The sequence below is a fragment of the Juglans regia genome, chromosome 9 (genome assembly GCF_001411555.2).
Source record: "Juglans regia cultivar Chandler chromosome 9, Walnut 2.0, whole genome shotgun sequence".
Classification (NCBI taxonomy): Eukaryota; Viridiplantae; Streptophyta; class Magnoliopsida; order Fagales; family Juglandaceae; genus Juglans; species Juglans regia.
The window spans coordinates 16,444,009-16,469,209 of record NC_049909.1 but is presented as its reverse complement, the minus strand read 5'-3'; the positions used below and the strand labels follow the sequence as shown (position 1 = coordinate 16,469,209).

General features: G+C 36.4%; 1 protein-coding gene and 2 pseudogenes across 1 annotated transcript in view; 2 read left to right on the top strand and 1 right to left on the bottom strand.

Annotated features, from left to right (window-relative positions):
- The window catches only part of LOC109002567, a 113,484-nt gene extending 102,357 nt beyond the window's left edge, over nucleotides 1-11,127 (top strand). The window contains exons 52-64 of the mRNA XM_018980364.2: nucleotides 1,361-1,542; nucleotides 1,659-2,135; nucleotides 3,033-3,210; nucleotides 3,315-3,451; nucleotides 4,466-4,592; nucleotides 5,957-6,178; nucleotides 6,253-6,612; nucleotides 6,992-7,150; nucleotides 7,237-7,515; nucleotides 7,588-7,803; nucleotides 7,907-7,959; nucleotides 9,223-9,331; nucleotides 10,325-11,127. Of these exons, the coding sequence (XP_018835909.2) occupies nucleotides 1,361-1,542; nucleotides 1,659-2,135; nucleotides 3,033-3,210; nucleotides 3,315-3,451; nucleotides 4,466-4,592; nucleotides 5,957-6,178; nucleotides 6,253-6,612; nucleotides 6,992-7,150; nucleotides 7,237-7,515; nucleotides 7,588-7,803; nucleotides 7,907-7,959; nucleotides 9,223-9,331; nucleotides 10,325-10,672 (2,847 nt within the window). The 3' untranslated portion in view covers nucleotides 10,673-11,127. The remainder of the gene's footprint in view (nucleotides 1-1,360; nucleotides 1,543-1,658; nucleotides 2,136-3,032; nucleotides 3,211-3,314; nucleotides 3,452-4,465; nucleotides 4,593-5,956; nucleotides 6,179-6,252; nucleotides 6,613-6,991; nucleotides 7,151-7,236; nucleotides 7,516-7,587; nucleotides 7,804-7,906; nucleotides 7,960-9,222; nucleotides 9,332-10,324) is intronic.
- A 5,455-nt stretch (nucleotides 11,128-16,582) lies between these two features.
- On the bottom strand, nucleotides 16,583-16,990 carry LOC109002564 (annotated as a pseudogene).
- Nucleotides 16,991-19,708: 2,718 nt separating this feature from the next.
- LOC109002566 lies at nucleotides 19,709-24,865 on the top strand (annotated as a pseudogene).
- Nucleotides 24,866-25,201: the final 336 nt, after the last annotated feature.

Genomic DNA, 25,201 nt, shown 5'->3' with positions numbered 1-25,201 from the left:
AGATCTTTAGCAACCATAGAGTGTTGGTATTTGCCCACCAATCTGACAAAAATAAGTACAAATTAATAACAAAAGTAGTGAATTTGGAACAATAGGGTCTTGTCAACAACTATTTTTAGTTTTTTTTTTCTTTTTTTGAGATTTTTGTTGTATTTGTTCTGCACACATAGTAGTGTTTGATAAGTGTTTTCTAAAAAGATTTTTAAGTGAGGAACATTTAAAAAAATAGTGGAGTGAAGGAGTATTTGGAGGTCTCGTGTGCCTTCAAAAGTAGCTTTTTTCATATGGACCGCCTCTCTTGGGAATATTTTGACCACAGACAATTTGAGGGGTCTCATTGTTATGTATTGGTGTAATTTGTGCAAGAAGAATGGAGAATCAGTGGATCATTTATTACTGCATTGTGAGGTGACAAGAGTGTTGTGGGACGAGATCTTTAGAAGAATTGGTGTGGCTTGGGTTATGCCTTTGAGGGTGGTGGATTTAATAGCTTTCTGGAAGGAGATTCAAGGCTATCCCCAAGTGGTTGCAGTTTGGAGGATGGTTCCTTTGTGCATTATGTGGTTTATTTGGATGGAAAGGAATGCTCGGTGCTTTGAAGATAGGGAGCGTACAATGAACTTCGGAACTTTTTTGTACACACCTTATTAGTCTGGTTTTCAGCCATTGTGTTTAATGGAACTAGTATTCATATTTTCTGTTCTTAATTTCTGGTTCCTAGAATGTATTTTGGTGTTCTTTTGTATACTTCTTGTGTACACAGGCTTCGCCTACTTCATTCGTATCAATAAAATTTCATTTTACTCCTTTCCCACTCCTTTCCCGCTCCTGCCTTCGGGCGGGCAGATAATGTTGCCTTGTCCGTTGTGTGTGTTCCCTCCTCCCTTGTTGGGAGGAGCAATATTCGGTATTGTGCAAGGTGAACCTATAGTACGTGCAGTAGTGGCAGACAATGCCTCGATCATCATCTTCATGGACGGTGGAGGGGTCGGCCTCGTGGATGGTAAACGTCAGTCGATCGTAGCGAGGTCCCGGTCCCTTCGTCAGCGCTTCCTCCCTTCTCTTATCGTGGGACTCTTTCCCGGCTTCTCGTGGCCCATAGCCTTGGCTGGGGCCTTTGCCTTCCTCTCCACTCTTTCCACCTCCTTCTTCCTTGGCTCCATTAAGGCCCGAAGAGTGTCTTCGGCGTTAATGAAATTGTCAGTCTAGTCCATAAACTCCCGATGTAATTGAATTTTGCATTTGTAGAATCTTATAATTGTATATTCATAGAAAATGCTATCCATGATTAGGATATCTCTAATGATAATAGGATGATAATTGAAAACTTACATGGTTATGTTTTTATAACGTATGCTAGGTCCGGTTAGAGGATACCAATTGGTCATTTCCTATTAAAGTTATAAAAGAAGATACCATTTCCCTGGTTTTGAGGAGGCACAATGGTACTCGGAGATTTTTGAGGACAGAAATCCGGGGCTATGAAGAAGGATCACGTTTTGTTGTTGTATTCCGTCTTGGGTCAACCAATGGTCCTATCAGGTATCTTCCCACTTGTGTTAGCCATATATAGTGCTTCACCCTGTATATTTGAAGTATATTCACACCACACACACATGCATTACTGTGACTAACATATGAAATATTTCCTTGAATAGATTTGAGAATAGAGCACTTCACAAAACAATCAGCATTCGCCAATCAGGACTTACTGAAGATGCCTGGATTCAGTTGCAACCTCTTTCTACCACAAATTTCTGCTGGGAGGATCCATATGGCGAAAGGTTTATAGATGCTAAGGTAGTTGGTAATGATATCAATAGTGTATGGAAACTCAATCCGGAAAGGATTGGGTTAATTTCGGCAGAGGAGCAGGATCTACAGTTCCTAGTTTTTGAAATGGGTGATGTCAAGGTTGCTAGGTTCATGGAAGATGGGACACTAACTGGAATCTGGGGAAATTATCACATACAGAGCAAGATGCAGAATGATGCTGCACCTGTAGAGTTTATGATCGAGTTGGGAGTGTTTGGGGTTTCTGTTGTCGACCATATACCAAAAGAGCTCTCCTACCTATACTTGGAGAGAGTTCTTATATCTTATTCAGCAGGCTATGATGGTGGAAAAACGAGCAGGTAACAGAATTTTATGCGTGCTTTAATCCTCTATCCTTTACTCTAGGCATGTAAAAAAGTCATGCCTTATACTTCTTGGTTCTCACAGTGAGCTTGCCGGTATTTTCACCGTGATTGAACTAAAAGAATCTATGGTACTTCTGCAAGATGTAGAACCCTGGGTTACTGATTTTACTACTTTCCTTTCTGCCCTTTTTGTATCTCAGTAGATTCTCTGAACTGGTGCTTTGGATGGTTCTGCTGTGAGGTGGACTGTCTCCCTATTGCAAAGATTCAGAGGCTACCTTTCTTTTTTTTGCTTTTCAAATAAGTATTACGTCTATTAGATTAAAAAAAGTGCTGATAAGTGAACACTGGTACATGTAGTTGTGAGAGGAGAGGCTAAGCAGCAATTGTTTGGAAGCTGAAATTTTTTCATTTTTGTCCTTCCTTTTGGCTTGACTGTTACTAGTCATTTGTCACTTTTATTTTGTCGATATCTTCAAGCCACCAGTGCAACCTTTTTTTGTGTTGGTCCATATCATCAAGAGGGAGCAGGAAGAGTCCAGTGACCACCATTTCTCAGGCCTGGTCCCTGGCTGTGAGCCATCCCTAGGGATTAAGGCATTGCTGTGATTGTGGACTGCCTTTTGGGTTTCTTTCTTTCTTTTCTTTTTGTCCTAATGGTGAACTCTCTCTCAGATCTCTTTGATAAAAACATGTCTTTAATTAATATATTGCTTAATGAGAAATGGTAGATGAACTTTATATAGAAGTAGCCATGCTGTATATATAGACGCTCAGATAGCAATGAGATTATTACCTTCTAGCAGGTTAAGGAAATCCTTCAATAAGACTGTTTACAGCTCACTTTTCTCCTCTTAATTGAAGCAAAAAATCTGTCTTTTGTTATGTCAGGTTCAAGCTGATACTGGGTCATCTGCAGCTGAACAACCAACTCCCTCTGACACCAATGCCAGTGCTCTTGGCACCTGAGCAGACCTCTGATGTGAATCATCCAGTATTCAAGATGACTGTTACAAAACGCAATGAGAACACTGATGGCATCCAGGTCTACCCATATGTTTATATTCGGGTAATGCTTCATTAAAAAGATGTTCGGAATTATTTTTGTACATGGTATAAATTGAGAAGATACATATGTCCACCATATGACCAATATTTATGTTGTCGCTATAGGTGACTGAAAAGTGTTGGAGGCTAAATATTCATGAACCAATTATTTGGGCGGTGGTCGATTTCTACAACAATCTTCAGCTAGATCGTATTCCCCAAAGTTCTAGTGTCACAGAAGTTGATCCTGAGATACGTTTTGAGTAAGAATCTTGTTTTCTTCCTCCATTATCTACCAAAAGTGAAATTTTAATGGATTACCCAAAAAGATTATTCTGTTAAGAAATTAAGTCAAAATTGTTGGCTGAGTGATGCCTAAGAAGCTATGTTGTTTGGAAAAATATCCAGCTCCTGCTTTAGTATTCATGATTTCTGTTTTACTATGTTTCTGTTTCATGTACGATCTCTTCTTCAAATCCCAATTTGTTTCTTTTACTGTATGAGACTTGCATAAGAACTAAAGTTGTCAAAACAAATTACATGAGTGTGTTTATTATGTAAATGTAATTTTCCCGATTTTGTTGTTTGTCATAATCAATGCCTTGATAAAAATTTTACAATTTTCATCTCTCTCTCTCTCTCTCACTCATGGCATGTATTATATCATTAAGCTTTACCAGATCATGTTCTTTTTGCCCGTGGTTGTTTCTATTTTCTTTTTTAGCATAAGTTTAGTAAAAAGAATTACAACATCTTCAATGCTTAATTAATTATAAGAAACTCTTCTCCTTAACAATGACACATCATTTGGCAGTGTTTTACTAGCATAAACTCATCTTGTGGACCTTTGACCATGCTGTATGCAAGAGATGCTTCTGTTAACATTTTTGTATCACCAAACGGGTGATAGTAGCTCAAAAAATACAATTGGGTTTCTTAATATTGTCTTGAAGTCTTGAAACGTATGCGACTTATCTTAAGAATACTGTTTTTTTTCTTTGATAAGTAGGATTACTGTTTGGTAAGCCATACTTCAACTGGTTGACCTATGAAGTCAAAAAGACCCACATGTTAGAATCAGTGCCATTTTAAGCCATGATGCGATAATATAGTGCATTCTGTCCTTGTGCAACACTACAAATGGTTTTTTAATTTGAAACTTTCTTAAAAAGTTAAGGGGATTGTTTTGGTTGTTCCAAAGTTTCAAGTCAAACAGTGACAAGATAATATTCTGCTATTTGAGTTGGTGATCTTATACCTTTATTCCTTTTTTTCAGCCTAATTGATGTCTCAGAACTAAGGTTGAAAGTGTCCCTTGAGACAGCACCAGCACAGAGACCTCATGGGGTTCTTGGTGTATGGAGTCCCATACTGTCGGCCATTGGAAATGCATTCAAGATACAGGTCAGGTGTCTAACCTATCTGGGGAACCAGATTGCTTCCATATTACGTTGCCAAATCCTACTGTGAAATTTATTAATGGGATGTAATCAGATGTTCATGAGTATCGAATATGCAGTTAATTTATTTAGACAAAAAGATATGCAAAAGGCTTAGAGGATACTGTTACTGTCTGGTGTGCTTTACATGCATTTTGGCCGAGAACTACCCAATCTAGACTATACATTCTGAATAATTGCAATTTAGTGGAAGCACTTTCTTCATTGCATTTCTGGTTGATGCTGGCAGTCTTACCTACCATATCTTGTAGCATGACAAACATAAGTATTAAGACAATTTGAAAAGTGGAACTTGAAAGCTCTTACCTTTCAGCTAACCCCAGGCCCATGTAATTCCAAGTATCTGAGGGAATTTTCTTTATCAGAAATATGAATTTGCTCTCTGTTACAGGTCTGCAAAAAGAAAATTAAAAGGAGCCTGTAAATCCCAGTTCTTTTTCTTTATTTATTATGTATCCCTCTGCCCCGATCTATGTCTATGTTTATTTATTAAAATGACATGGTTACCAATAAGAAAGTAAAATTTAGGGAACTTCTGATAGAATTTTTGCCTTTTGAAAAGGGTTAGGGATAATATAGGAAAATGCTGAAGGACCTCCGCTTTCAGAAACTTGATGGATTGAGTATTTTGTTTCCATGACACTTGGGAAGTGACTTAGATCTCCCTATTGCATCTGGAGTTTCAGCTGTATGTACTCAAGACTATGATGGAACCAAGCTATTGTGTCTGCATGGCCTTCTATAGGATTAATGTGAAGATGAATTGAACTGTTTATTCCAAACACTACTCATATAGAAAGGGACAATTGGAGATACCTTTGTTATTGTTGCGGAGACTTCCTACATATAAATTGATGGCAAAATATTAACTTTGCTTATTTTATTTTTTGTAACCTGGGGCCTTATTAAAAAGATAAGATCTTGAGGTGTCACTTGTTCATAAAAAAGGAGCAAAACCCTAGTACACAGAAGCATACAGGAGAAACAAAAAGATTAAAAAAATAATATCGAGAATCCAAGAAATCCAAAACTCCCCCAACTTTGGAAAGCAAAAGAATCATTGTTGACGTCCAGTCATGGGAGAAACACAGGAATAATAACCTCAACTTCAGCATGGGTAGTTCTGAAATTTTCGCTTTCCTTTCTCTCCAAATGCACCACATGACACACAATCCCAGAGAATGTTGCTATATGAACTTTAATATGGTATAGATATAAGTCTATGGCTACTTATAACACTGTAGTCCCTTTATTCTAGGTGTGTCTAAGTTTATAGCTTCTCATAACACTGTAGTCCCTTTATTCCAGATGCATCTAAGGCGGGTAATGCACAAAGACAGATTCATGCGGCAAAGTTCCATTATCCCTGCAATTGGAAACCGAATCTGGAGAGATCTCATCCATAATCCTTTACATTTGATATTTTCAGTAGATGTGCTTGGTATGACAAGTTCAACATTGGCTTCTCTTGGTAAAGGATTGGCAGAGCTATCTACAGATGGGCAGTTTCTGCAATTACGTTCAAAGCAGGTAAAGTATTCTTATTCTTAAGCGGCAAGCTACACAGTGTAACGTAAATTGAAAGCTGATATGATTTGGATCAGGCATCGTCGAGGAGAATCACTGGGGTGGGTGATGGGATTATTAAAGGAACTGAAGCTCTTGCACAAGGTTTTGCTTTTGGGGTGTCGGGAGTAGTGACAAAGCCTGTTGAGAGTGCCCGACAGAATGGTCTCTTAGGACTTGCTCATGGACTTGGACGTGCTTTCCTGGGATTTGTTGTACAACCAGTGAGTGGGGCATTAGATTTTTTCTCATTGACCGTTGATGGAATTGGTGCAAGTTGGACCAAATGCTTGGAGGCTTTCTCTAGTACGACCACCTTCCAAAGAATCAGAAACCCAAGGGCTATCCATTCTAATGGTGTTCTTAGAGAGTATTGTGAGAGAGAGGCCAGTGGACAGGTGCATTTCCGTTGCTTTTCAATTTATCACATTTAACTCATCAGTAGAGTATGAAGAATGTGAACAATTATGTACACGTTACTCCTATAGTTAGTCGATAATGAAATGACCTTTTATATTGTTCTTTAAAGTTGAGAGGTGAAATATACTGATAATTAATATTCAGTGGCTTTAGAGTTCTGAAATTCTTATATTTGCAGTTCTTTTTGATTGGTAAAGAAAAGAAAAAGAATTGCAAATATAAGAAGCATGGTTCAGAGAATGCTTGTCTGTTAGTTCATCAATTGTTTCATTTGGAAAATCTGTCAATAGAATTATTGTGAGTGTGTGTGTTCTGCATTTGTTTCTCACATATATTCATTTATTTTCTGGTATCCAGATGATATTGTACCTTGCAGAAGCAAGTCGGCATTTTGGCTGTACTGAAATATTCAAGGAGCCTTCAAAATTTGCCTGGTCAGACTATTATGAACAACACTTTTATGTGCCTTATGACAGGATTGTTTTAGTGACCAATAAACGAGTCATGCTACTACAGGTTAGTGGAGTCTTTCTTGTATATACCTTATAGATCGTTTTGAAGTTTTGTCTTTGATATCCATGCACTCTCCTGCTTTCATCTAGTGTCCGGCCCAGGACAAGTTGGATAAAAAACCTTGCAAGATCATGTGGGACGTGCCATGGGAAGAGCTCATGGCAGTGGAATTGGCAAAAGCAGGAAGTAACCAGCCTTCTCACGTCATTCTCCATCTCAAAAATTTTAGGAGGTCAGAAAATTTTGTCCGAGTCATCAAGTGCAGAGTTAACGAAGAATCAGCGCAAAGAGAGCCCCAGGCAGTTAGGATCTGTGCGGTAGTGCATAAGATGTGGAAAGCATCTGACAGGAAAGGGGTCATTCTAAAGGTCAGTAGCATGCATAAAGCTTAATTCTTCTGTGGATGTATAGTGATATTTGGATGGATTTTCTACACTCAGGTTCCTTCACGCCAGAGATACGTGTCTTTTGCTTGGAGCGAAGCAGATGGGAGAGAATTACCTTCTTCAAACAAAGCCATTGTGAAGTTAAGACGGCTCTCATCAGATAGTTCTACATCCGACGAGAGAAGATTTGTTAAACACGTTGTTAACTTTGTGAAGATCTGGAGTAGTGAACAAGAATCAAAAGGGCGTTGCACATTGTGCAAAAAACAGGTGTTCTATTGATTACCTTGCTTTCTTATTTCCTTTTAGAAGATGTATTACATTCTTACAAAACTGTTGACAAAGTAAAGAACTGTCATCTTTTGTTTTTTAGGTCTCGGAAGATGGTGGAATGTGTAGCATTTGGAGGCCTATTTGCCCATATGGGTAATTACTTACGTATATTGTGTTTTTTCAACTCCTTTTGAATTATATAGTCATTTTTCTTATTATTTAATAGCGACCATGATTGTTGCAACTTGTTTTTTTATATAAGTACTTTGTTGTAACTTGTTGCAATATATTTGAGCATCTATATAGTTTGTACTGCACATATGATTTATCATTGGACACAACTCCTGTTTCTGGTGTTTCACTGAAAATCACTAGTTTAGATTTGCAAAAAAGGCTCTTGGTTTTTAGTTCCAAAAGCCTCCTTGACATGGTTGATAAGCTGGAATGGAACAGAATGTTCACCTAATGCAAATGATCTTGAGAAATGCAGCTCAGGTGGTAGAAAGGCAGCGAGACTAGGTCTTAGTTTCAAATCTTATTCGCATTTTTCGGCCCACCCCCGGCTCCACTGAATCCCTGACCGCCAAACGGGCAGACGGATTGTACAACCCACCATCTGGTAATCCGTAACCCAAACCATAAATCACGGATTCAAACCCCAAATCACAGATCCAAACACCAAATCATAGATCTAAACACCAAGTCCCAGAACTAAACCTAAACTTCTCAATCATTTCATAAATTTAAAAAAAAAAAAACACAGATCAAGAGGAGATAGCCATGCCAAGTCATGGGCTTCCACAGCCAAGCCGGGCCATGAGTCTCTGTAGAGATCCACAGTCAAGCAGTGGCCATGGGTCTCACAACAGAGACCCACAGCCAAGCAGTGACCGTGGATCTCTAAGGAGACCCACAGCGAGGCCGTGGGTTTCACATGGAGAAGAGGATGAGAAGAAGAAAAGGCGGAGTAGGAGGAGGCGGAGGGGGGAGGTGAGGGAGATGGAGGGGAAGAAGAAGAGGAAGAGTAGAGAAGAAAGAAGAGGGGAGAAGACGAAGAAATAGTGAAGGGGCTGCGGCTGAATCAAAATAAGGGGATGGAGGTAAAAATTACGGTTTCTTACATTATATACCATACCAGGCAGGTGGGCTTCTTTATTTTATGTTTATAATCCCACCCTCCCGCCTACTAAATACCAGGCGGACAATCCGCCCAGTCTATTCCGGAAAAAGAATGTTTGTAGTTTTAGTTTTATTTCCACCTATAACTTGTGGACTTAACCTAGACAATATTAAAACTGTCAAATTTAAATCTTAACCTTTCAACCATAAAATCTGACTTCATTTATGCTTTTAGGACACCTTATGCTGCTAACATATTTGATAATCATAACTGAAAACTGGCTTGTTTCATTTCAGGTATGTCTCCATTGGGGATATTGCCCATGTTGGTATCCATGCTCCGAATGTTGCTGCTGTTTATCATAATGTGGACAGATCGTTTGTACTTCCAGTGGGTTATGACCTGGTAAGAAATATGTGATCAATTGCATTGTGATAGATTGGCCAACTATTATATGTTTGTCCTCTTAAGTGTCATTGAACGAACTCAAGTCATATACATTGCTAGTTTGATCCTAATTTGCTGGTGATGACAGAAACGGTATTTTGTGAAAAGGGAAATGAAACAATATTACTTGGCAAAGAGAGTGAGTGCTTTTGTTTAGCCTTCTACACCTAAAAAAGTCTGGATTATAATAATAAAAACAACAGCAACATAAAGTGAGGAGCATATAGTAAATGGAACGTATGATGGGAATTTTGCAGCCAACCTTCCTTTGCAATATATATACGTGACGTTACGGTAATTGTAGATTGACCTTGCTGCCTTTGTTCATATGGAGCTTTTTTTAACCATTAATATGTACTCTCCATATATCACTAGCCAGGTGACATACTATACATGAGACAATTTGGTTTGCTATGTGAAGGATCAATTGTCAAATCATATGTATAACCCTTAGGCTGAGCCAAAGCGAAGGTAGTAGATAGACTGAGGTGATCACTACTCAATGTCGGAAGGTTTGGCACATTGGTGGATATTGGACCGGAATGGTGATTGGCATACTAATGGAAGCAGTCATCACTTTTATAAACGTGAAAAACTTCAGTCAATGTGATGGTCCGGGCACAGTACTGTCATCACATCGGACTGAAGGAAAAGTTGAAAAGATCAAGTTTGTTCCCCGTGAACTTGAGGAAGAGCCAAGCCTGACTGCACTGAGCGCTAAGCTTTCCTTCACATCATAACTCTCAATAGACTTTTTTTCTTCCCGAGCAACCTCAATGGAGATTCGAGTTTGTTAAACACATGCCAGAATCCTTTTGTGTCTCACTTAGTGCTTTTGGCAAGCAAATATTTGCATGATTTGGTGATGATTTATCATTGGCATGACTCCTTGACTAATAGACTTTCTGGTTTATATCATAAATTAGAGCAAACATCTAATTACGTGTGTAGGTATGGAGGAACTGCTTTGATGATTACACAACTCCAGTATCGATTTGGCATCCACGGGCTCCAGAGGGATATGTTTCTCCAGGATGCGTCACTGTTGCAGGTTTCAGAGAGCCAGAGCCTGACTCAGTGTACTGTGTGGCCGAGTCAGTTGCTGAGGAGACGGTATTCGAAGAGCAGGAGGTTTGGTCTGCTCCAGAGTCTTACCCATGGGCTTGTCATATCTATCAAGTTCAGAGTGATGCACTTCACTTCGTCGCACTCAGACAAAGCAAGGAAATATCTGACTGGAAGCCCACGAGGGTTGTTGACAACCCCAAGCTTCGGTTGCAAACTTCTGATACTCAGTGAATTTTATCTTCCTATTTGTGATCGGCCCCTTTGGTTTCGGTCTTTAAGGGAAGGCCTCTGCCCCATGCATCTACTTTTATTCGGTCGGTATGTGCATTAATTGTAGTTTCTTCTGTCAATTTTGTCACATGTCCGTGTGTTTAGTATGTCCTGACAAACAAAATAATTCTTCTTCTTAAAGAACTCACCCTACAGAAAAATTACAGACAACATTTGTTTGAATAATGTACAGCAGTGTAACGGTTTCGCCCTCTTTTTTCCAATTGGGGAGGCGAGGCCGTGTTGGATAGATTGATGAATGGTAAGCTTCCGAAGGTGTCATAGGGGAACAGCAGCATCATGAACACTTGTACATCACTTTCAGAGACAGTTTTTTTGCTGTAAATGTCTGTCAGAACTTGTGTTTTCATGGTTTTTTTTTTATAATTTCATGAATGAGTCAGTTAAACTGCTAAGCTTTCATGCTGGAGCAACATTTTCTTATCTTTATCGAGGACATTCTTGCTGTACTTCGTTTCAGCTCAATTAGCATCATCATATATACCCCTGCTAGCAAATGGGTGGAACCCAAAAATAATTGGTACCTGCAGAATTAGTTGTCTGAGGCAACACAAGGTGTATCATGACTTAACCAGAATACTGCACCAAATTTTTTTTGTTATTATTTTTTATAAGTAATTTTTTTTTTTTATTGTGACATTTGAATTTTTTTTTAAATAATCTATATTATTAATAGAAAATTTCAATTTATAAGTCCATATTTTGACCCACTAAGGCCACGTTTAGAAGGCCAACTAAATTGAGATCAACTCATATCAGTCTAATTTTAAGTTGAGTCTTAACATATAAGCACTCGTAAATCACTAAATTCATTTTAACTCAAAACTTCTTTACACGTGAGACCCATAACTTTTTCAACTCAACACCTCTTTACACACAGGATTTACAACTTTTTTCAACTTTCTATAAATACATTTAAATTTATCTTAAAATTTAAACAGATCTAAACTCATCTTAGGTGGACTTCACAAAATTCACTTCACTATCTCAACTTACTATCATTAATAAAGAACTCAAATCAATTCAACATCTAAACAAGCCTAAGACTCACCATTGGTGTACTGTGACACATGTAATTGAGGTCTCACAAGAAGTGTGTTAACACATTAGACTTACAAGTAGCATAAACTCTTATTAGTAATATATATATTTGCCAAATTATAAGTTCAGCGGCTGGAGAAATATTTTTTTTTCTAAGTAACAATACCCTCTTAGGTGAAAGAGAGATGATAAAACAACTACTCCTTTACAATTTTTCTACAACCTTCTAATAAAATAATACTTTTTAAAACAAAATATTTATTTTAGTTTTAATTTTAATTTGATGTGTTTATAATTTAAAAAAATATTATTTTATTGATAAGTTGTAAATAAAGTGTAGTGAAGTTGTAAGGCTATCACTGCTCGAGGTGAAATACTCTACTTTCTTTGTGGTGTACTCTTCCATGACAACTTTGCTCCTCTTTGTTGTTCCTTTATCGTCCTCTTCTATACACGTTCTTGTTTTCTGTCTTTACCTAATACCCATGTTGTCTTCTACTCGGCCCGACATCAACCTTCTCATCTCTCAAGACTCTTTTGTACAAAACAAATACAAAATTTACGGTGTTGATGATGAACTATCCTCTCTCAACTCTGATCTTTATGCTGCTGTTTATGCGTCCAATTTCCTGCTCGTTGGGAAGTTAGTTTCTGTTGGTATTTTTTAAAATAATTATTAAGATTTATGAGATTTATTGCTTGAACGGTTTTAAGCTTGCTTTTATTCTCTTGATTTGCCAGTAGCGGAACGGAGAGAGTTTGTCTTTAAGTTATCATACCGTTTTGGTTTTCAATAAGTTTTATTGCTTTAACGGTTTCTTCAATGTTTCTTAACGGCCTTGTAGTTGTTAATTTATTTAGTAAATGTTATTTCCGTTTACGTCCTTTAAGTTCTGGGTCACTTTTTTGTCCAATACACATTTTATATTTATATATATATTTGAGTAGTCTTACGGTGTGTACGTGTGTGGAATATTTGATAAAAAAGTGTTATAAACAAAAATATACTTAGTGAGTATATATTTTTTAGAGTATTTCCAGATAAAAGAAATGTGTTCTTTTGAGTGGAGATTTGGACTCAAGCCTACTCTGCACAGTAGGCTTGAGTCATACGACGATCAGTTGGGCTGTTGTATCCTAGAGGAGTCAAGTCAAGAAGATTTCTGATGCACTGGTTAATTTGAGACTTTGTACACTGCAGAATACTTGAATCTCTTTAAAGAGAGCGATATTTCCGTGCATCAGTCCAAACTAGCTTTGTTTTAATTTTATTTCAATTGTAATTTTTATTATATTATTGTGTATTTCACCAACAGATTCTGACAAGCCACTCAATGCCTAGGTTACTAAAGATCTTATCATCAGCTATCTTTTCTTTCTTTTTTCTTTTATGGGCAAGAAAATGTTAGGAAGAGGCAACAAGAGATAGTTTTCCTATAAGAATGTTGATTATAATAGCACAATATCCATTGTGAATCAGATAGAGAGAGAGATGATATTTGTTGTTGTGGTGTACAAGCTCACTTCCTTTAAAAAAAATAAAAAAAAAGAGTAAATATGGCATCTAATTTTATTTTTTAATGATAGACTCTATTTTTTTTTAAAATAAGTGTTTGAAATTCGCATGCCTTAAAATAAGTATTGCAAAGATCATAGATTGGGTTTTCGACTTGTTGAAGGTTGGCCCACATGGTTGGTTGGCCTTTAATAAGAGTAATAAAGAACATATCTACTATATATATAAGTGTGAATCGAGATGAACAGTATTTTCTTCTAACAATTTGTTTTTCCATTTTGTCCATGCTTCTATTTCCAAATTCCCATTTTGCCCCTAGTCTTCTCCCGCGGGTGAGCCCCTCCTCCCCTCTCCCCCGTCCATTTCTTCGTCTCTTGCAGTGCACCGCCACACGCCAGCGTGGCCAACACCACCCCGCCCATTCTCTTCCCCTCCGGCCAGTGTCGCTCCTCTTCCAATCTCAGTCCCTCTCGTGCCACCGTTAACCGCCATGAGGGAATCAAAGTCGCGGCCCATCCATTTCTTTGTCCCCTCCAGTGCGCCGCCACACGCCAGGGTAGCCAACACCACCCAGTCCATTCTCTTATCTTCCGACTGGCGTCCCTCCCCTTCCAATATCAACCCCTCTCGTGCCGCCATTAACAGCCACGAGGGAATCCATGCCAAGGCCCTTTTTCGTTCTAGTGTCGTCGTCGCGCCGCCGTTAGCCACCATCTCTTCACCACACCACCATCAACCATCCAGCTACCTAAACCACCCAACCTCAACTCTAATCCACCATCGTTAAAACCCCTCTAACTCATTTTTTGATTTGGGTATTTTGGCCTCCAACCGCCACCCACGCCGCCACCTGCAGCCAACTACTATCACTATTTGCTTCACCAACATCTCTAAACCCTTCCCTAGCCATCCCAAGTGGGTCAGTTTGGATCTCAAACTCATCTCAACTCATCTTATATAATCATTATAACTTTCTCAAATTTCAACACAAAATATAAAAAATAATTCAACTTTTTCAAGTTACAAAATAATAATAATATTAAAAAATAATATTTTAATAATATTTTATTCAACTTTCATCTTAACTCAACTCAACTCATTTCAACATCCAAACGCAGCCTTTGTTCCTATATATTCAAAATTTGGCCTTTTGAGATCCATGGTCATAGTCCAAAATACATTGTTACGTTATTGTGCCGCCACCTCTTACACATCCTTGATCCTTTAAAAATTATATTTTCACTGTAAGTAATTTTCCAAAAAGTTTTGTGAGATCTGAATATATTTTTGCACAAACAAATTTTCTACAGTCTGGTTGGTTGTGTCAGATTTTGAGTCCAATGAGTATGGAGGTCGGTTAGATGTGAGAATGTGTTGTTTATTTAATTGAATTATGCTTGTGTGTATTTATGTTGTGTTTTGCATCTTGGCATTTATTGTATCATTTTATGCATACTCATGTGTCGTGAATGAAAATTGGGTTTTCATGTGAGAGATAGATTTAAAATGATTTTTTTTAAAGAAATGTTATTCATCATCTCCACACCACACATCAATATGTGATTTCTTTTTCTTTTCTTGATGTATAAACATACATATTTAAACGTCAATATAATATATATATGTTTAAATTGAATGGTACAAATGAGAAATTACATGTTACTGTATAATATAGGAGATGATGAACTGAATTTTTTTTTCTATAATTCATTATTTCTACTTTTTAAAATAATTTTTTTGTTTAGAAAATAAAAAATTATGTAAAATTAAACTGAACACATGTCCTTTCCTAGTATATATATAAAAGAAATATTTTAGAATATAATTGCTATAGAGGGTTTCTACGAAACTACAGCCTTAAGAGTATTGCCCTTGCCAACAGAGATATCATGAGAAGAATCATCGGAACAATGTAGTTGAGAATCAACGGAGTTATAGTACTGCAGAAGAGATTTTGGAATAACAGTACAGTACCGTAGAAACCGTACGGTCTGCTAGCCGTCGAACATGTTCCGATGGTAATGATCAAAGTATTATAGTCACGAAAACTTACATGTCCTTGTAAAAATCATACTTTTCTCAACAGCAACTCGTTGTCGTTGGGAACGTAATTAATGGTGAGGAAAAAAGAGTCTCGTGGGGAATATTATAATGTACATGTATACGTATATAGGGTTTCTACGAAACTACTGCCAGAGCCCGTTGTTTTGTATAAAAGAAATTATAGTTGCAAATACTTGTAAGTATGTAAATGTCGTGCATTTATTTTTAAAAAAATAAATAAATACGAAATTTATATAAAAAAAATTAATTTTATAATAATAGATCTTACTCTTTTTTAAAATAATTACACAATATTTATACGCTCTACGACTATATATAACATTAATCTTTATACAACATGAGCACCCACAAAAGCTGTGGGTTTGTGATTGTATTAGTATCTTGTTTGCACTAAAAAATAATAAAATATGCAGCCCATTTGGGCTTCTCGCGTGGGATCTCGATGACATCCATGCATGTAGCACTGCGATTCGAGAACGTCGATCGTCGTGACGTTTAAGGTTTATTGTATATGACATTATATATATATCATTTCTAAACATTATATATTATATTTATTTTTTATTTTTTATTTTTTTAATCTTATTTTTCTTAAACTAATTAAGTTATTCTATTTATCATCTATAAACTATATATTTAGTAAGAGAAAAAAATAAAAAATTATATTTGGTATATGACGTGAGAATAATAAATAAAATTTTTAAGTTTTACCCTTTATTTATACAATTAAGGATATATGTCATATTGCCATTGCGGTTACGTAAATCACGGCATACGTGCTTCGTGTACATACTATATATATGCAGATGATTAGTCGACGGGCTCATGTATTATATGAGGAAAAAGAAAATGTTAACGAAGAATGCTATATATTGTCCTTTATAAATATATATCATTCAAAGTTAGCTTAAAAATTAAAATAGACAAGCTGCATGCCTAGCGGCCTGGACAGTTTTGTACAGTAGAAATTGACGCATAAGGATCACGTACGTACGTACGTAGTACAATTATTATAGACATGCCACTACAGAATTGAAAAGCAGTCCAAAGTACTTATAAACAATCAGAATTGTAAGATCCTGGGGTCTGCATTATTAACCAACGCTTGCTAGAAGACGATTAACAAACACTTCATCATGAAGGAGATCAGAAAAACATACAAAAAAACAAAAATACACAGCAGCGTTGCAAATCAGATAGATAGATCTAAAGAAGTCTTGCATGCGTAGCTAGGCACATTGGAAGCCAGAGGGGACTTATTCCCACAAGTATTGATGAGCAAGCTAAGGGAAACGGGAATGTTAAGGTTGATGCCAATAATGTTAGCCTTAATGGCAGTGCAGAGGCAGATTGCAGCTTCAAGATCGACAAGCCCTCCAAGTTGAGAGCAGCATGCAGGGGCATCTGGTGGGGTCCCAACAACTGCACCGACCGTTCCATTAAGTAGCTCGGCACAGACTCCCAGCTTCAGGGCGTCTATTGGGCGTGGCTGCAGGAGTACTACTGGCACTCGGGCTTGGGTTAGGGTTTGGCTTAGGCTTAGGACAAATGTAGCAATTACCACTTACAAGGGTAAAGAAGAGAAGGTTGATGAGTGAGAAGAAAAGAGTAGCTTGCAAAGTTCTCTCCGAACCCATCTGATGATCTCAAACTTTTACCTTACCCAAGTGCTAATCACTATTGATGTTAGTGCTGATAATGCGTTCGTGCAGTTTTGTTATGGAGATGTAAAGATGATCAGGCGCTATTTATAGCAGAAATTTAAGAGCAATACATCATGACTTGTTAACATACATGCTTAATAATTTGGTTTTACTTGAGGTATAACTTTAACTAAATATAGAGAACAAGGCAGTGAACATGCATCGATGATCATGTGAATCAACATTGGCCGAGAACTTACTTAGCTGGCAACAAACCAAGGGATCGATTCTACGTCCGTAATATTATATATATATCATGATCAATGGATCAGGAGTTCTTTCGAATCTATAGATAATGAAACTGACGTACGGCCACTTGCCATTTTATATACGCAACAATCTAAAATTCTTTTTCTTTTTTTTTTTGAAGGAATTGACTTCATGAGTACCCACACTTCTGTAAAAGCTTTTCATATACATATATGTGGCTAATTTATGGGCACTGTTCTTGTTGATTATAATTCAACACTAGTTCACTGTCGTGTCACCCTCCCATTTCCACTATATCTCTTAGCATAGACGTGTCACCTCTCATTTCCACTACATTTTATTATTTTCTTTCCAAAAATCTACAACATCGTTTGATTAAATTAAGATTGCGTTTGGATATTAAATTGAATTGAATTAAATTGAATTGAGTTGAGATGATAAAATATTGTTAGAATATTATTTTTTAATGTTATTATTATTTTGAGATTTAAAAAAGTTAAATTATTTATTATATTTTGTGTTAAAATTTAAAAAAATTGTAATGATAAGTTGAGATGAATTAAGTTCGGTTACCCTAAGTGGTTTAATTTAGAGAGATTAAATGCTGATATATATGGATTATTATCTGAAAAAAAAATATTATATAGACAATTTGAGCAAAATTTATATTCTTTTATTATTTTTTGTACTTGAAGCAAAATTACGAGTTTTGATACTCATCATTCTCATACACCACACATCACACTTATTTTTATTTTAAAAAAAAAAATAGTTTTATTCTTACTAAACTAATTGAGTTCTTCTACTCACCATCTATCCATCACATATTTAATAAGAGAAAAAAATTAAAAATTAAAAAATTATGTATGGTATGTAATGTGAGAATGATGAGTAGATTTTTTCTTTACATAATCATTATTTTTTAAAATCAAGTTAACTTATAATATATAATAGGATGAAAATATTAAATATTTGTATTTTAAAGTTTATTAATGATTACTCCTATTTGATTGTGATTATTTTCCTCTAAGAGTAGAAAATGATTTTTTTTAAATGAGATCTCTCCCGAAATTGGTTAATAATTACTCTTATTTGATTATGATTATTCTCCTCCCAAGAGTTGAAAATTTAATTTAATTCTTTTTAAAAGAAAAAAGGAAAGACACGTCTCGCCCGAATTTGTCGGCAAAAGCATGTTATTGCAAAAACAAAAAAACTTATTTACAATATTGCCATCTCCCGCCTTCAGGGTCCACCCTCGAATTTATTCAACTACCAACCCCTCTCACAGTTTCTCTCTCCTTTCATTCAACTGTTCATATGGCTAACTAGAGGTGAAAACCGATCCCCTCGATTTGGTTTTGTGCAAAAATCAAAACCGACCAACTTCGTTATTTTTGAGAGAGAAAATCGGTTGAAACTAATCGTGTAAGAGGGTGAAACCGGCCGAATGGTTGTCAGCCGGTTCACGATCGATTTATCGGTCTGGGCCATTCTTTTTAGACATTTTTAAAATCCAATTCAATTTTTTTTTAGGCTCAATTTATTATTCAAGATCATCAACATTTTGAAATTTTTTTGCTGAATTTTAATTAAATTTCATTTTAAGTTTAATGTCATGTATACTATTAGCAACTAATAACTACTATATATATACTACTAATACTATTTAAATTTTATAGTCTTATATACTAATTACTAGATAACTAAAAATAAATAAATAAAAAACTCCACCAGATGTTTATTGTTTAATACACATTACAAATAAAACCAAATTGTCTTAAGCAAATAAGCAACAATTGTTCTAAAAATAAAATTTCACAAATCTTCATTCCTCAAGATTCCAAATAGATTCCTAATGCAGTATTTGATTCTTTAGTCATCAATAGTTGTGATGAATGATGCTCCGCTCTCTATATGGAAAAATATCAAATAATCAATATTAATAAATTAGAATAATGAAAAATGAATTAAATTAAATTATAAAAGTAAATGAATATGAAAATTGAATGAGAAAAACATTACCAGATTCTACCACGTAGCTCTCAACATTATCCATGGACTTTCGAATATCAATTGGCGTTGACGGATGTCGTAACCAATTCTGAGTACAAATAAGTGCCTCAATAGTGCTCGGAGCCAAGGAACTCCGAAAATGATCAAGTACACGACCTCCCGTACTAAATGCTAACTCTAATGCAACCGTGGAAACATGCATAGCTAATAAGTCTCGTGCAATCCTCGCAAGTATATGATACTTAGGCTCATTAACTTTCTACCAATTTAACAAGTCAAAAGATTGGTTGAATGCCACACAACTATCTGATAAATACCAGTCTATCTCTGTTTTAGCAGCTATAGATCCAAAGGCAGTCGATGCTAGCAACCACTCATAAAAAAATCGTGACTCATGATTGTTTTCACCATTATTTGTGGGTGTAGATGCCAGATGGGGAACATGTTTTTCGCTTGTCGAGGTAGAACCGAACGTAGCATTATACTCCGCATACAAGTCTGATAATAACTGTCTCACACTCGACACCAATTTTTTAGCCCGACTCTCATCATGAATTTTTTTCAAGTGGAAAGTAAGAAACCCTAACTTACTACGTGGATCAAGGACAACTGCAATCAATAACAATAAGTTCATCCTATCCAATGAACCCCAATACTTATCATATTTCATTCTCATGCTTATGGCCATGTTCATCAAACAACTATTTTCACTCTCACTTAGCCTAACCAACTCTTTTTGGAGCATACAAATCTCTAAAAAACTGGTGTTTGCCGTGATATGTAAAGATCCAGAAAATCGACAAATGGCATCATAAAACATTTCTAAGAATTTCACAAAAACTCGCACTGTCTCCCACTCCTCAGCTCTAGGAGGCCCAATGTTTCCATCTTTAAAGTAATAGAGAAAATTATAATCTTCACTTTCCATCCGCTTGAAAGCCTTCTCAAAATTTTCAGCCACCTCCAACAACATGTAAGTTGAATTCCATTGGGATTGCACATCAAGGGACAATATTTTTTTACAATCAATTTTCTCTTTTTCTACACATCTATTAAACTTGTCTAATCTTGCAGGGGAGAAGCGCACATATCTAACCGCATTTCTAACCATTATAATCGTATCATTACACTCCTTAAGACCCTCATTCACGACAAGGTTCAGAATATGAGCACAACATCTTATATGCATATACTTTCCCCCCAAAATATTTCCCGTCAAAAAATGCCTCAAATATGAAATTGCAGTATCATTTGACTTAGCATTATCAACAGTAACAGTAAATATCTTATCAATGCCCCAATGAAGGAGACACGATTCAATATATTTCCCAATAGTATCCCCTCGATGATTAGGGATTAAAAAAAAATTAATAATTTTCTTTTACAATTTCCAATCACTATCAATGAAATGTGCAGTTAGACACATATAATTAAGATTTTGTACCGATGTCCATGTATCGATAGTTAATGAAATCCTCATTCCCCCATCTTTAAACTGCTTTTTAAGCTTGACCTTTTCGGATACAAAAAGTTTCATACAATCTCTTACAACCGTGACTCGACATGACACTTTAAATCTACGTTCAAGCAACTAAATCATCTTCTTAAATCATTGCCCTTCAACAATTCTAAATGGCAATTCATCAATGATTATCATCTCCGCAAGCGCCAACCTTACAGCCTCTTCACTATATTTGTGAGTTACAAGATTCCTTAACAAATTATCATTCTCTCCAACTGAGGATGAGTTCGAATCAATATCAGTTGGACTTGACGAAGAAGTCATCTAATGTGAAAAATTATATACAACACGTCATTACACAACAATTAAAACAACAAATAACAAAAAAAAATCAACACAATTATATAGTAACTAATTTGCAACGTGACAAATATCACAAGCCACTCTAATCTAGATTTTAGTTCGCTCACCAACTTCATAAATTATTTCAAGAATCAAAATAATTTTATAACAAAATTGTCAACACAATATTAAATCAGCAAATACCACACAAATTAATAATTTGATTCTGATCTAACAAGAACACTCACAGTGAGAATTCCGAATTAGCTCTCGGATTTAATTTCACAGTGCAAAAGTTTGATCCAAAGTTTTTTAATCCCTGTCCATACACAATACAAAATAAATAATTAAAAATATATGGACATAAATTGATACGACGATAAAGTTACAAAAACAGGAAATCATACCTTAAAAAAAAACAACGGCTTGCGGTGGACTCCGTGGGGGTTATTTTAACACGCGGTGGACTCCTTGACGGGTCTGAATTGGAGTGGGATTACCGGGGTTGCGCCGTTTGCCGGAGGGACGTGGAGGCTGGGCCGCTGCCGCTGGAGAGTGAAGAGTGAAGAGGATGAAAATTGGAGAATTTGAAAATGAGGGCTCGAGAAGGAGAATAGGGAAGCAAAGACTGAGAGGGAGGCTGGAGCACGGGTTGTTTAAAACTTTAAACCCTAGGTAGAAACGGCGCCGTTTGGACAGCGGCCGGTCGGTCGGTTTGTCGGTTTTTTGCCATCGATCGTTTTTTTTTTCACAGTTGGACACCCGCGATCACTGACCAGCGCTGAAAATCGTAGGTTGCGTCTGGAGAGCCGGATCTAGGTGAAGAGGGCTCTGATCGACTTCATACTTATACTCAGAACCGGCCGAGCAGACAGGTTTGGTGAATACGATTTCTGATATTTACGGTGTGGAATTTGAGTGTAAATGGAAATGGAAATGTGGTTTTGCAGGAAAAAGGTGAATTTGGGAATGAGGATTGGGATTTCTGGGGTTCCAGACCTTCGAGGTGGCCTCAAAAGGTGATTTAGTTTTTGTGTGTGTTTTTTATTGCTCTCATTTGGTGGGTCTTACTGTAGTCTGGGGATTGGCTGCGATTTGTGTTGTAGAATTTTGATTAATTCGAGTAGTGTTAAGTTGTGATATCTTCAGGGTTTAGTCATAATGTTCAAAATAGCCAACTAGTTGGTGTACTATCCCTCGACACTGACCCGATAGAAGGCAAGTCCTTTGTCTCAAAGAGAATGGTCTCGATCTTCTCACTTGTAAATTTTTTCTGGTGTTTATCTCTGTAAAAGCATTTCTTATTTAAAATTTACTGGTGACAACAAGCAGGTATCCCTCTTCGGATGTGATTGTGATCATTTATAGGAACTCTAGTCTTATTTTAAACACCTATTTGTGCTTGTATGTTTGAATGCGTTTGATCATTAAAAGGACTCTTTGTTCTCCATTCCTGCTATGCTGTCATGAAGAATAATGATTTGAAAGGTCAACATACCTTTTATATTGAGTATTAATTCATGATATAGGTCGTCCTCCTTTTAAGTTTTGAACTCTTCTGTGATCTCTTCACAATACGAATGATCTGTACAATATATAAATACAGACTGTGCATGAGGGACAAGAAAAGGTTGAAGATGTTGAGCAACATGGTTGTTAGATTACCACTTATCGAAAAGCTTAATTTGATAGGATTAAGTGAATTTAATCTTTTAACTTATATTCTAACACTCTCCCCCATGTGTGGGTCAAAATCTTTCAATAAATGGACCTGATACATGAAATATTTAGTTGAAATGGGGTGAAGTGTGAAGCTAAATTGAATAACTAAATTATATTCTAAAAATGGTTATGACCAAAACGTTGAGACGAAGAGGTTGATTTTGTTAATTCTCCTATTATAAAGAAAAATGATGGGATTTGCTTTTAAGATTTTGAGTTATTTATGGTGGGATTGAACTCTTCTTACAGGAGAATGATGAGGAGAAGAATGGTGGTTGGAAGACTGTTGGTGAAAAGCCTCGAAAGCTGTCACACAAGGTTTTTTTTTTCCTTGCTCAACTCATCACCTTTCAAAAACACAGTAAACTTGCTCTTGGTCCCGATAGATGATTTTGGGCAGTGTCATCTATTCTCTGTTCACTTCTCAATGGCACTATTATTGTCAAGTTCCATTGTGTAGTTAGCATTACAAACGTTTTGGGGCTGTATGTATGGATCTAAAAAAAAGGTTTGTGTGTTTGTTTTAGAGAGAGACAGGGATGAAAATGTTTTTTGGTTAAAAAGAGAGTAATTACTGACCACAAAAATGTTTGGTTTATTCTATTTAGTAGTTTTTTGTTTAGATAATGAAGATCCAGTACCTCGAAGCAACTGTGTTCTGGGGTTTAGTGATGATCTTTGGCTAGAAAATTGGACATGTTACCTTGAAATAGTACCACTGAACAATTTTGAAATAGTATAAGCTGCATTTGAGAAACTAGGATTCACTATTCACAATCAATTGTGTAGGATTTTATAATATTCTTCATAACAAGAAATTCTGAGAAGATTTACTTGTATCATCAATTTCTAACTGATTCACTTGATCAACCTATTGACAGATTCAGACGGATCAGTGGCATGGATACAAACGTGCTCCCACTGAGCAAGAATACTCTGATGAGGTTGAAAATGGTGCTTATTTAGAGCCCACTGAAGAGGAGCTTGCTGACCTGTCACAAGCTTGCAACAAGCTTTGGGAACTTGATATAAACCGTCTGGTACCTGGTAAGGACTATGAAATTGACTGTGGAGATGGGAAGAAGGTCTTCCAAAAAGAAGATATGGCACAAGGAAGCCTATTAAGCTGGGTGAACGAAAATATATTCCACAGATGTACTTTTTCTCGTTTCTGTTCTCTCCTAGACAATTATAACCCAGACGAAGGGTGCAAAGAAGTTGTCTCGTCTGAGGAGAGGCAAGAGCAAGCTTCATTTATAGAAGAAATTAATTGAACTGCACCAGTCAAATATCTTCACAAGTATCTCTCATCCAAGGGTATTATAATCTGAGAACTATCAAGATTTTAAAAGTATGATGACTAGTCTCTGGTTTGACCTCTATGGACGAGGTGTTACATCTGGTTCCTCTTCCGCTTTTGAACACGTATTTGTTGGAGAAATTAAGCAGCATGGTGAAGAAGAAGTTTCTGGCTTCCACAACTGGCTCCAGGTGTGTGTCTTGCTACTCAGCTTTTCCTATGTCTGGTGTTGTAGGTTGAGGGGAGTTGAATGGTGTGGTGGGTTGGAGCACTGTTGATACATTTCACATATGAACATACTAAAGGATCGACTCCTTTGAATGCCTACAGGCTGTATGAAATCTCCCAGCTAATACCATTGCTTTGTTGTCGATTAGTAACAAATTCAATCTAAATACGTTGATTATAAAGTAGCTTTTGATTTTCTCTGAAGTTGACTGTATTCAAACACCCTAAAGTTTTTGAACTTGTTAATTTTACGCTAGGAATTAAGGGTGAGTTTTATGATTTTTTATCTCTGTTTTTTCCAGTTTTACCTAGAAGAAGATGAAGGCAGGGTTGATTATCAAGGTTACATTTTTCCCCGAAGACGTGGGCAAATTGTAAGTGACATGTATATCCTTTCCTTCCATTGTTTTGCTGAGAAAACTTCAAGTTAGTTGAAGATTTTAGATGCTAAGAAAAGAGGGAATATGAAAGGTGGAACCAAGTATCATAAATAGAATAGACCTAGAACATGGGTTTCTTCTCTAGCTAATATATTAACATCCAGAATAAGAAGTTAGATAATCGCCCTCATCATATAGAATACTACAAACACTAACGCTACCCTCCAGACATCAGAACTACTTCCATAGGAGACTCTCAAGGTGACCGTATGATCTGAGTCACTGTATTAACTACAAAGGCCATGGTTGGACGAGTATGATACAAAATTACAAATAAATTAATATGTAGAAAGAACTATTATAACCACAAAGAGATTTCACAAAAGTAAACTAACAAACTAATATGATTTCATATGATACGTTAGATTTACTTTACAATAAAAGTAACTTTACAGCACAAACAGCTAGGGAAATGGTTTATTCTT